The 13,595-nt window shown below is 44.9% G+C and overlaps 1 protein-coding gene across 3 annotated transcripts in view; it reads right to left on the bottom strand.

Annotated features, from left to right (window-relative positions):
- The window catches only part of GSTA4 (glutathione S-transferase alpha 4), a 30,626-nt gene extending 18,676 nt beyond the window's left edge, over nt 1-11,950 (bottom strand). For all 3 annotated transcript variants that reach the window (XM_079934690.1, XM_079934689.1, XM_079934688.1), the window contains exons 1-5: nt 11,869-11,950; nt 10,797-10,901; nt 3,640-3,691; nt 2,031-2,163; nt 1,007-1,148 (exon numbers count right to left, since the gene is read on the bottom strand). In XM_079934690.1, coding sequence (XP_079790816.1) covers nt 1,007-1,148; nt 2,031-2,163; nt 3,640-3,691; nt 10,797-10,886 — 417 coding nt within the window. In that variant the 5' untranslated portion in view covers nt 10,887-10,901; nt 11,869-11,950. The remainder of the gene's footprint in view (nt 1-1,006; nt 1,149-2,030; nt 2,164-3,639; nt 3,692-10,796; nt 10,902-11,868) is intronic.
- Nucleotides 11,951-13,595: the final 1,645 nt, after the last annotated feature.

Raw genomic sequence — 13,595 nt, 5'->3', positions numbered from 1 at the left:
CTCATATGTTCGGTGGAGCCCTGACACAGTCTGGGCCACAGGGACAGAGGAACTGGCAGTGACCCTTCTCCAAGGCACCTGTTCCTCCCTCGTCCCAGCACATTTCTGCATCATCGTATTTTACATTCACAAACTGCCTATGGGCAAGATGCCACGAAACCAGGCTTCCCTGGTGGCACAGTGGTTGAGAGTCGGCCTGCCGATGCAGAGGACACGGGTTCGTGCCCCGGTCCGGGAAGATCCCATATGCCGCGGAGCGTCTGGGCCCGTGAGCCATGGCCGCTGAGCCTGCGCGTCCGGAGCCTGTTGCTATGCAACGGGAGAGGCCACAACAGTGAGAGACCCGCGAACCGCAAAAAAAAAAAAAACAAAGAAAAAAACAAAGAAAAAAACTAAACAAAAAAAAGAGGCTACGAAACCAAGGACAGAAACACTCAGAAAATATCTCTCCTCCTTCTTACATCTAATTCCACATCAATGGCCAGAGGAAGTCTGCCAATTCCAGATTTTCACATTCTCTTGGTTTTTAACTAAAGCATTTAAAATAGTCCCTCTGAGTTGAGAAAAAGAGAGGAGGAGTTTGAAGCTCAGAAAAACAGATACGGTAATGAGACAAGAAATAACAAAAGAGAAAACAAAAAGAGCACAGGGAAGAGAAATAGAACAGCAATGGTTCTTCTCTTTATACCAAACTATCAGGTAGGATGACGAAAGAATGAATGAAGTAGGTGGTTTCTTCTCTTCTGTATCGTGCACGAGGTGGCACCTGGCTAATGTAAGCAGTGACAACGCACACATGGGTGAGCCCATCTTTTCCCCAGAAAACATGGAAGACTCTGGAAGAGTCTGGGAGGCTCCAAGACATCCTGGCTTTGTGCCGATGGCACCTGTGAGCCCTCAGGAGTCCAGGAGGTTGGTCTAGCAGGGCTCAGCTTTACTCCGCCTGAGTAGAAAGGGGTGTTTGTGGTCTGGTGATGCCGTGTTCACAGGCTTCACTGCCACCTACCTTTTCGAACACAGGAAAGTATCTGATTATGGCCTTCTGGGCCATGTTCACCACTTCCTTTTGCTGATCATCTGGTTTGAGGAAAGGATGCATGATAATCAGTTCCAGAAGATCCAGGGTCCCCTCCACATACATGTCAATCCTTCAAAACACAAAAGAACGTTTTCTCAGTCACCCCTCTCTTTGAACTCATTGGCTTCCACAACTAAGCATCTAGAGTGTTTTTCTCTTAAGGCTCTGGCAACTTAAGCACCAAGAAGCATTCATCTCCACCTGTCCCTTTAGAGCCAAGATGCAAAGTCAATTCTAGCTGCGATTCAGAAAAATCTTTCAGAAAAACCTGTCACGCATCTCAAAGCACGAGAGCCACGAATGTCCTCTCTCCTGGCCCCTACTCTGCCGCCCCCACTCCAGCACCCGGGCTTGGGGCGGGTGGAGCTTCACATTTGTAAAAATAGTGGGTATTATTTATAGGATGCTTGGTGTGTACCAGGCACGGTGCTAAACACTCTCTATCCGATATTTCATTGAATCCTATGGCATTATGAGGAATATGCTGTTATTATCCCCACCACACTGGAAACTCATCAGGACACTGGAGCGTAACGCTTTGCCCTGGGTCATGATCCAGGAGGTACAGGGACCAGGCTCTGAGTTCAAATTATCATCCAGTGCACAGTATCCTGGGCCTTGAATGTCACAGCAGCTTTCTATTCCTAATACTCAGCGATAATACATTTGCAAGAAAGGTATAAAAAAAAAAAACTATCAAAGCATTTAAACGTGTTGAAACCTACACCACACCCCAGAAACAGGCTCTAATATCTGAACTCAATTCCTTTCTCTCATTTTACTCAGACTCTCTGTACTGATTTTCTAACTGGTCTTGACCTTTCTGGGGCTTTGTTCCCTGTTCCCACTAACGATACAGGACATGAAGTGGACGGGTGTGCTGTAGAGGACGACTAATCAGTTAAGCATCGGTAAGTGGACAAGTGAGAACACGCCAGAGGGGCCACAGTACAGGGTTCTCTCCTTGAGATCTTTGCCGAAGAGGTGGTGCTTGTCTGCTATATAGTGGAGGATGCTCCGGGTCTGCACTAGCTTCATCCCATCAATTTCAACCATTGGCACTTGTTGGAACAGCAGGTGGTTACCTGGGAATGGAAGCCCAGAGTTAGAAGTGATCTCTTCCCTGCACCCCCATCAAAACATGCTCTGCTGAATGAAAGGGACAGTGGGATCCCAGCCTTAGTGTAAAGCTCCCCCCACTTCATTCAGGGGTGCAGACTTAGCCATAAAACAAGCCCGAAAACTAGCATTGATCCAAATCTTCCCTTTTGACTTTCACCCCAGGAAAAACACCTAGCTCCAGTGACAAAGGGTAGGGGAGACGTAGTGAAGACGTTGTTTTAGAGGTGCGCTGGCCAATACAGTAGCCAGTAAGCAGCGTGTGTATAGTTAAACCTAAATTTAAGTTAATCAATTTTTTGGTGTGTGGCTGCAATGGACAGCTTACAGGATCTTAGTTCCCTGACCAGGGATTGAACCTGGGCCCACAACAGTGAAAGCCCAGAATCCTAACCACTAGGCCACCAGGGAACTCTAAATTAATCAAACTTTTGAAAAATTTAAAACTCACTTTGTTAGTCGCCCTGGACACATTACAAGTGCTCAAAAGCCACATGTGGCTGGTGGCTCCTGCGCTGGCCATTGTAGAACAGAACATTCCCGTCGCTCTAGAATGTTCTATGACTGCACTGCTTTGACAATCTGATCATGAAACCCAAGTCACCAGCTGATACTCATGTACAGGCGTCCACTACCACAGTCCACCTACCACCGAGTACGCTGTCACTGGTCAAAAAGTAACCCACTGCTTTCTTCAAGAAGCCTGTCTCAAACACTTTCCCCACACCAAATGTCGGGGAGAGTTGCAAGTATAGCATACGGCCCAGCCCTGGGGGGGCTCAAGGCTTGGGGGCGCATGCGGGTCGAGGGGAGATATGTACTCAGCACAGGCCTAGTGACGCCAGGCAGTGTCACTCATGACGGGGGCGTCACAGCCCTGCAGAGCTGGTCCCTCTCCGAGGAGCCTTGAGTTGGGCCTCAGGATCCTGCTGATGGCCGGGAGGGAGGATGCTTACAGGGGCCTGGGTGTGGAGGGGGAGGTGTGACCAGGAGTTAAAAGGGGGCCTTTCACTGATGTCACACCTGTTTGTACTTATTTCAGAAAGCAGCCCAGTGTAAATGGTGACTTTTACCTGCGTACTTCAAGCAGGTGCAGATGCCTCAGGTAATTCAGAGGAGGTGGAAAATGAGGAGGGAGGGGATGAGGGAGAGGAAGAAAGGGGGGGAAAGGTAGAGGAGGGCGGGGGAGGAGAGAGAGATGGAGAAGGGCTGCCCACTGGGACAGAGGGAGGAACTGGCTCCTTCCCTTTCGCCAGCTTTTATAGAACTACTGAATACGAAGAGACTTCCTGGCAATTTCGGCTACTGTTTCCTCTTGCTTGTCTGGTTTTAGGATACTGGTCTGGATTCTTAGTGCAGCAGTATCTTTGCCTTTCCACGTAAATATGGGTTCTTAGAAAAGAAAATCAGCATTACCGACAGCAATACATTTTGATACTCACCATCCTGCAACTTCTGCAACTGTTCTTTTGTTTCTAAAAAGTCTTCATCAAACTAAATTCAAAAAGACACCCCCCCAAAAAAAAGAAGCGAAATGTCATTCCAGGTTCAGGACTGAAAATACCAAGTTAAACTGCCTCAGAAGCAGAGAGAAAGAGCATACTCAGTACCCACATCTTGTTTCTAAATATCACTGGACTCCCAGAAGCAAAGGTTGACTCTGTTATGTCAGAAAGTGAGGACGTACTCAAAGACTAACGGGTATGTCAAAAGCAAAGGCATGCAGGACCCTACCCGAGGGATTCTCTAGCCACATCTGGGACAATTTAAATATCGAAAAGAGTGATATCAGTTATGGATTAGAACACAACAAAAAAATCCCTGTGTCCATAAATGACGATTCTAAAAAAAAAAAGGGAGAAGAAAAGCTCTCTTTTACAGAATTAGCACTAATTAATGTAGAATTATTCCTAATTAATGATAAAATTAGAAAATCACCAATTTTCACCCTATAATGTAATAACTGATTCTGACAAGGATCATAATGGATGCTGAAATCATTGGGTCATGGGGCATAGAATATTCACACAATCTCAAAGTGTCACCCCACAAGTTCCTTATTATGACAAAGAAAAAACACCTCTGCAGATCTGGAGATCCCACCATCCAACTAACCAAGTGGTCAAACTCAGCTCCCCACTGGGGGACATCCTGAGACATCACGTGCTCCCTGCTGTGACACAGTGAGGACACTGCACCACTGCAGAAAGAGCTCACCAACCGATTTCACTTGGATCAAACTGCAAGGTGAAAATGGGGCATATCCAGGATGTGGGACACTCTGTAACATAAATGGCCTGTTTTGTTTCTAAGCTCCTCCAGGATGTGCAAGGTTTGGAAACTGGTCTGGGGAACTTTCTGCCTCTGCTGTTCCCACTCTGTGGTCCTCACCACTTGTCTGGCTCCCGTTTCCTAGCCATCTATCCTCTTCCCGACCAAAAGCATGAATTCTGCTCTCAAGGGCAAACCTTTATTTAAAAGGGAATCGACTTTAGCCAGGTAGCCCTCTTCTGATAATTCTTTATGTCATTTGGCCTCCAAGTCACATAACTGATCCCTTACGTCTGTTGGCAGAAATTCATGCAAGAGAGTCAATTCCTCCTTCACACATTCCTTTTCTGTTAAGTGAAGGGTAGGGAAGAAATGAACAAAATGCAGGCTCTGTTCTATTGATAGATGAAAAGAGACTAGAGAAATAACCACCAAATATCTGAATCTTGATTAGATCTTGGATGAGGGAGGGGCAGTTATAACTGCTAAATAGTTAAATAACAGTTACATAGACTTTTGGGGGACGAGAGGGAACTTCTGAATATGAATTGTATATTAGATGTTGTAAAGTTAGTGTTAACTTTCTTAGTTGTGACAATGATATTGCAGTTATTAGGACAATTATTTCTTTCTTTCTTAACAGGGAGATACATGCTGATGTCTGTAACTTACTTTCAAGTGATTAAGAATAAATAAAGCATGAGAAAACCAAAATTCAAAAAGAGTCATGTACCAAAATGTTCATTGCAGCTCTATTTACAATAGCCCGGAGATGGAAACAACCTAAGTGGCCATCATCGGATGAATGGATAAAGAAGATGTGGCACATATATACAATGGAATATTACTCAGCCATAAAAAGAAACGAAATTGAGCTATTTGTAATGAGGTGGATAGACCTAGAGTCTGTCATACAGAGTGAAGTAAGTCAGAAAGAGAAAGACAAATACCGTATGCTAACACATATATATGGAATTTAAGAAAAAAAAATGTCATGAAGAACCTAGGGGTAAATCAGGAATAAAGACGCAGACCTCCTAGAGAACGGACTTGAGGTTATGGGGAGGGGGAAGGGTGAGCTGTGACAGGGCGAGAGAGAGTCATGGGCATATACACACTAACAAACGTAAGGTAGATAGCTAGTGGGAAGCAGCCGCATGGCACAGGGATATTGGCTTGGTGCTTTGTGACAGCCTGGAGGGGTGGGATAGGGAGGGTGGGAGGGAGGGAGACGCAAGAGGGAAGACATATGGGAACATATGTTTATGTATGACTGATTCACTTTGTTATAAAGCAGAAACTAACACACCATTGTAAAGCAATTATACCCCAATAAAGATGTTAAAAAAAAAAAGAATAAATAAAGCAGAGAGAGAAGAGGGAAGGAAGCAAACATGGCAAAATGTTAACAACGGGTCAATTTAGCTAGAAGGTGTCCATTGTACTATTACAACTTTTCTGTAGGTTTTCAAGTTTTCAAACTAAAAGGCTGGGTGGGGCGGGGAAAAACACTGAAAAGTTTCTTTTCTTGTGATAGATAAAACTCGTGCTAATGTACTGATGCCCTTCACATGCCCACTGAGTCCCCAGATGGTTCCCCACCAGCATCTCTCCCTGCGCTGCCCCATCATCCCAGGAGGGGCAGAGCTGACAGCATAGACATGGCCATTCTCTCTTCCACCTCAACGGGCATCAGGATGTGTAGGCATGGCTTCTCCTACTCCCAGCGTCCTCCCGTGTGAGGAGGGGGCCTCAGTGTCCCTAGAGGCACTCCATCTGTGGCCCAGGAAGCAGTAACTTCAGGGCAAGAATGTTCTGGGCATTTGTCCAAATGCCCAGCTGGTCAGGTGTGATGTTGGTGGTGTTCCCTCTGCACCACGGCTCTCACACTTTTATGACCACAATCATTTATAAAGCACATGGGAAAGCGTGTGTGTGTGTCTCTAGGCTCATCCCTCAGAGATTCACATCCAGTAGTTGGGAGAGACCAGAAATGTACATTTTAAAAAAACGAGTCCTTCCAAGCAACATGGATGGACCTAGAGATTAACATACTAAGCAAAGTAAGTCAGACAGAGAAAGACAAATATCATATCATATCACTTATATGTGGAATCTAAAAAAAAATGACACAAATGAACTTATTTACAAAACAGAAACGGACTCATACACATAGAAAACAAACTTATGGCTACCGGGGGGAAAGGGGGTGGGGGAGGGATAAATTAGGAGTTTGGGATTAACAGATACACACTACTATATATAAAATAGATAAACAAAAGTACCTACTGTACAGCACAGGGAACTATATTCAATATCTTGTTATAAGCTATAATGGAAAATAATGTGCAAGATATCTATAACTGGACCACTTTGCTGTACACCCGAAATCAACTATACTTTAATTTAAAAAAACTTTTTTTTTAATTCCTTCCAAATTGTTCCGATTCTGGTTTTTGACTTCTGGGAACACGTAGCAAAATGCATGCTCTCTCTCACTAGAGAAGCTCTCTTCAGTCAAACTTTATAAAACTTGGTCTGTAAGAAGAATCTAGCACCGGAACAGGAGATTAGAGGGTAGGAGAGGGAGGAAGGGAAAAAGTCCCCAGGCAGAGCTTGGGGGAGCTGGCGACTGTCTGGCTGCTGCTCCGGGCTGTAAGGACAGACAGACAGCGTGTGGCTTCCATCCACGCCATCAGCCGTCTCTGTGCCCTGATGGGGTGCCGTTCCCGCTGGGATCCCTGGAGAAGCGCCCGTGTCCACACCACGCGCTCCCTCTTCGCACGCCCCCTTCTTCTAAGTGAACTGCCTAGAAGTCCTGAACGAGGAGCTTGTGGCCTTCACATCTTCTCTTTTACTGTTCATCCCCCTCTCCACAAGGAGGATCAGACCAGGTTCGGGGTGGGGGGGGTGGTCTTTGGGCACACGAAGCTCCAAGCAGCCGAGAAGCAGCATCCGGCACGGAGCAAGGTCTGAGGACTCGAACCGCGCGTGAGATGGAAGACGCCGACGCCCTGAATTAGGCCAGGCTGTCTCTCGGCAGGTGCGAGGTACCTAGTTACTGGGATGCGTGTGCTTTACACATCAGCTTCTAACCGACATCGTGACCCTGGGAATCATGAACCCACCCAGCGGCTGCCAGCCTGGCCCTCCTGTTTCAGATCTGTCTGAGCACAAATGTAGCTGAAAATGTCACTGGGCACAGAAAGGAAAGGGACCCCTGGTACCACCTTTTGGGAATTGTTCCTGCAAACCACGTGGTCAGCCCTCGTGAAGGAGGCCAGCCTAGCTCCCTCCACCCTGGTCAGAGGAGTGGGCTTGAGACCCACGCTGGGCTAATTACTGTACCCAACCTGCCTGCCTGGTTGAGGGTAGGTAGATCACATGACCCATGTTCCTTTTTGTTTTTCTTACTTAGGGTTGGGTTTCTATGACTGTAGCCAAGAATGCTGACTCACAGCAGAGCAGGAGGGGCAGAATGAAGCTAGGGAAGAGGAGCTTTGACAAGGGATTCTAGTACATACTCATATAAGACACCCTCTTCAAAACCTATTAGATAATTGCAAACTCAGAAGCATACAGGGGTTAGACAGGTGACAGGTGATCAAAGGACCAAGAATTGTTCCGCTTTCCTCTTAACACAATTAGAAAATATGTCCTGAGACAATAGGGAATGATGGGGACTGTGCAGGCTAGAAAGGTCCATCTCTAGGGACCGTCCCTACTCAGAAGCAGCAGCTGCTGCCCTATGGAAATGAGGCCCCAGGATCATCAGATCTTCCAACTTCTCAAGAGAAGTCAGAAATCAGAATTTGTATATAAAAATGATATCGATTAATTTAGAAAACTGTAAAAACACTGTGTGGTGAGTTATAACGATAGGTAAGGAAACCAAAACCAAACCAAACCAACCATAAGAAACAAAACCCCAAACCCATCAACCCTCATTTGTCACCTCTGGAGGCTGCTAGGGTAACGACTCATTATTCTGAAAATTGATAAAAGTGGCAGAATCAAGCATCTATCCTGCTTTTCTTATTTGAACTGTACTTCGAGGTAATTAAGTAATCAGTGAACAATTACTCTTTACAAGAGTATCACAGTTAGTAAATTTAGGTGAAATGATAGAAATAGAAAAATCACCATTTTGTAACCTCTAACAATGGTGATGATCAAGGCTGCAAACGACACTTGAAAGGGTGATGGAGGAAACTTCATAGTGTGTGGAACAGGCTAAGGTCACAGAAACACACTGATCAAACTCAGCAACGCTGAAAATGAGACAGGCAGACGTCATGCACCCCGGATGTCGCACAAGAGAAATATGATCGCAGTATCCCCTCTGCCGCAGTCTGGCAGGAAAAAAAAAAATAGAGATAGAAAGAAAAAAAGGAGCCTGGAGTTGATCAGACTTCTGGATCCAACTAGTAGTTTACAGGAAATATAGAGAACAGAACATGTTAAAATGAGAGTAAAGCCGCCAAATCCAGAATGAGGGGCATTCTAAACGCAGTTTCTTCCACAAATGGCACCAGAAACAAATGCAGACACTTGGCACCCAGATCTTGGCTGCTAATACCATTTTCTAATAAAAGGGACCAGGGCTCTTTGGAGAAGTACTAGGGCTAGGGCAAGGAAAATACAAGATTAGCCTGGAGCATCTTGGAGTGTCAGAAAGTGAGAAAATGTTGAAGGAAAAAGAAAAAGTAAAAAGGGCTACATGGAAAGGACACAAGAGCCAACCTGAAAGAGCTTCAGTGGCCAAAGCTGGAACTATGTGAGCAACAAAAGAAAGTATTATTGAATTTTAATCGAAAGGATAAAATAAATATACTTAAATTCATGCTGATATAAACAAATGATGGAATAAATAAATAAATGGGGGTGGGACAAATCTTCCTTACATAAGAATTCTAAATGCAGATACCAGGAGGTAGAGCTTAATTCCCATCCTTGGGAGTGTGGGCTGAATTTAATGATTCTCTTCCAAAGAACAGAGGGAAAATTAGTTGATGAATGAAGGAGCCAAGTGACCAGGCTTAACTGCACCAGTGACGACTCATGATGTCCTGTAACCCCTCATATGATGTAATAAGGACACTTCACTCCGTGGTTTTCTTTCCTCAAACTCGGTCTAATCATGAGAAAAACATCAGACAAACCCAAAATGTGGAGGATTCTACAAAAAACCTGACCAATACTTTTCAAGACCGTCAAGGTGGTGAAATAAAGGAAAGACTAAGAAACTGTCACAGATGGAGGAAAGCGAAGGAAACATGATGACTAAATACAGTGTTGGATCCTGGAACAGTAAAAGGACATTAGTGGAAAAACCAATCAGATTTGAATAAAGTCTGTAGTTTGTTATGCACCAATGTTAATTTCTTGGTTTTGATGTGGTTAAGATGTTTTCATTAAGGGAGACAGAGACAGTTACATGGGAACACTCTGCACTATCTTTAGAACTTTTCTATTAATCTGAAATTATTTCAAAATGCAAAGTTTATTTTTTTTAAATGCAGAGGAAATGTTACAGATTTTTTTAAATACTGAAAGAAATGTAATCAAATGCAATGTGTGGACCTGATTTAGATCCAGACTGAAACAAGGCCTGTTTGACAATCAGATTGTTAGCTGATAATAAGGAACTGTTGTTAATTTTGTTGGGTGCAATAATGCTATTGTGGTTATGTTTTAAAATGCTCATCTTTTAGAGAGCAAAACTGAAGTACTCACAGATGAAACGTAAAATATTCCAACAAAGCAAGCAGAGGGGAGGAGATAGGTGAAACAAGATTAGCATAAAGCTGATGGTTGTTGAAGCTGAGTGACAGGTACATGGATCTCATGGCAATGTCCTATCTTTGCTCGTATTTGAAAATTTCCATAAACAAGAAGCTACAAGAACAGAACAAAAACAAGACCAAAACCACTGTGGGCCAAAACATACAGGAAGGAATGCAGACAGGATAGGAAGGCTGCCAGTCTGAAGCCACTGGAATAAATACGAAATTCACCTAGAGATTCTATATCCACAAAAGTTCTGGCTGTTAACTGGCAAATTGCAGGTTCGTTCCCTTTCTCCTCATTAATAAATATCTACTGGTGGTAGATCAGAAGCCAATGATTAAAGCTGAAAGTTAAATACAATTTCATCAACTACACTCCATTTATAAAAAGAAAAAGTCTTGAGGGGAAGGACTCTTCTGACTCACTGAAGCAGATCTGTAATATTAGTGGGAGAGGACAGGGCTCCGCCATTGACGTTTCCCTCAAGTCTCAACGTTGTAGGACAAATCTGTGCAGAAACAGCATATAGGTAGGGTACCTCGACTCCAGCGGCAGCTAAAACCCATCGCACGGATTCCATGCGGCCTCGTCCATTTGGATAGTGGAGTTTGGGCTTCGTAGCCATCATGGCCTTTCAGGTTTTCTGAAAAACAAACGCAGCAGCTCCTCGCAAAAGAACAGCCTCAATTTCGAGTCCTCAGCCCAGAGCTCAGGCGCTAAATGAATATTCAGGATTTGGCACAGAAAACTGTTTGGGGGGTTTTGTGGTGGTTGGAAGGGAAGGGATTTTGTTTTCGTTTTTTTAATTGCGTTTTCCCTCACTCAATAAAAACAGACCACCATTTTAAAACTTAAAAAAAACAAAACACTTGGCTTTCATACCGTTTCATATCGTTACGATTTATTACTCTGGATCTTGGGAAGCTGGGGCCATTTGCTGTAAAGACATCTATCTGTACTAGCAGCACGGGACTTCACAGAATCAGAACATCATATACTTTGACCTTGAAAATTTGTGATTTCCCAAATTCGGCCTTTACAGTCCAGACGCCAAGGGCCGCGGAGGAGACGTACACACCCCTGGAACCTCTGCAAAAATTCACTTTCACACGCGTCAGATTTGAGCCTCACAGCAACAGGGAGGTGGGGAGGCCGAGGATTACTACTGTCCGCAAGATTTGCGTCGGTGGGCAGGCCCGCGGTGGCGGTCCCGGATCCTGCACGCCCCCGCCCCGCCCGGACACGGGCCCCCAGCCCCGGGTGCGCCCAGGCCACCGATCGGCGGCCGAGATAGGCTCCCAGCGCTCCGCGTGGCCGCTCAGCCCGTGCGGCCCGCCCCGGGGACCATCCGACCCTGCCTTCCACCCAGGGTTGCCGACTCCACAGAGCGGGTTAATCATGATACGCACACCGAGCCAAAAAAGACCCCACCCCAGCCCAGGGGCCCCCGTCTGCCCAGATGGGGGCGGGGGCGCAAAGGACCGGGGCAGGAAGACAGGAATAGGATGAATGCGGGGTGGTTCCGGGATGGAGAGAGAGTGAGAAGCTCGGAGCCAGGAGAAACAAGACGAGGGGAAAGGGCAGGTGGGGGCGGCAGAAGGGAGACAGACCTGGGTCCGCTCGGAGTGACCAGAACCGCACAAAGCGCCCAGCAAGCGGTCTGCAGCCAGGGGACGCGTGGGCCGCCCGAGGCGCTCTCGGTGGGCGAGGCTCCGGAGGATTTCACCAATAGACACGGCACTATTTAGCATGCCCCTCCCACCTGCAAGGCATGCTGGATAATGTGAAAACAACCCCAAATTAAGCCCGTTTTAGCACCAATTTTAGCAATTTTAGGGATTAAGTGATCATTTAAGTGTTAGTTAGATTAAGACTTTAAAGTGACTTTTAGAGCTCCGACTAGACAAACAAGTAGGCCTATGCAAAAAGTTAAAAATCTCTTCAGGTTTATATACCGCATGCTCTACTGTGTTCTTTCGGATGTGAGGGCGATCTGGCTGCGACATCTGTCACCCCATTGATCGCCAGGGTTGATTCGGCTGATCTGGCTGGCTAGGCGGGTGTCCCCTTCCTCCCTCACCGCTCCATGTGCGTCCCTCCCGAAGCTGCGCGCTCGGTCGAAGAGGACGACCTTCCCCGATAGAGGAGGACCGTTCTTCGGTCAAGGGTATACGAGTAGCTGCGCTCCCCTGCTAGAACCTCCAAACAAGCTCTCAAGGTCCATTTGTAGGAGAACGTAGGGTAGTCAAGCTTCCAAGACTCCAGACACATCCAAATGAGGCGCTGCACGTGGCAGTCTGCCTTTCTTTTGACAATGTTCTTAAAAAAGGATCAAGTAATTCATACAAAAGAGGTATTTTTGAAAAGTAAGCGAAGTTTTATATATAGCTATGTAACACAACTCATTTTTGAAATGTAAGCAAAAGTTCCATATATAGCTATGTAACAACTCATTATTAAATGTGTGATTATATAATTTATATATAAAATATATATTCATTTATATATATATTATATACACATATATTTTCTATATAATATATATTTTATATATATTATATATATTTATATATACATATATTTTTTTCTCCTCTCCCTCCTTCTTTCTTCCTTGACCCAGTGAATCGTCTTGAGCTTCTCCTTCATTTTGTACACTTTCGACAAAACTGCTTTAAGCCACAGGTTAAACATAGCACCTTCTTGGATGGAAGGAAGTAGGGGCCTTGGGGTAGAGGTATCAATGGGGCTAAAAAAGTAATTTGGCTGGTAGATAAGTTAGAACTTTAAAATATTTTAAAACCGTCAAGGTTAGTATAGAAAAATTCACATGAATTTTAAAGTTAAAAATATATGCCTCCAAAAGGCCTTCAGAACTCTCTCTTGCTTCTAGAGGCAGCTTCTGCTATTTCTCAGGCTATAGATGTTGTTGATTATTGTTTTCACCCAGGAGGGGTTTTTGAGGGTACCTGGCTTGAGAAGCCTGTGCTGCTGATCAATTACAGCAAATAACAAGATCAGATTTTATTTTCCATAGATTTCTCTGGCAGAAACGTGGAGGATGAATTGGGACTGTGTGGGGTGGGGAAAGAGAGACCTGTTAAATGTCCGTGTGAATTATAGTAGCATCAAAAATTTGAAGAAGATGGGTAAGAAAAGGTGAAATATTAGTGAGGTGGAAAGGAGAAAGAGAAAAGGTCGAGAATGATGCCCCCCCCAAACACACACACACACACACACACACACACACACTTCCTTTTCCACCTTCCTTGTTTATTTTTCATAACATTTATTGTCATCTAACATACTATATTTTTAATTTATTTTGTTATCTGTCTGA

The sequence above is a fragment of the Stenella coeruleoalba genome (genome assembly GCF_951394435.1).
Source record: "Stenella coeruleoalba genome assembly, chromosome: 10".
NCBI lineage: Eukaryota > Metazoa > Chordata > Mammalia > Artiodactyla > Delphinidae > Stenella > Stenella coeruleoalba.
Note: the sequence above shows the minus strand (reverse complement) of the source record. Positions and strands in the feature narration are given on the sequence as shown.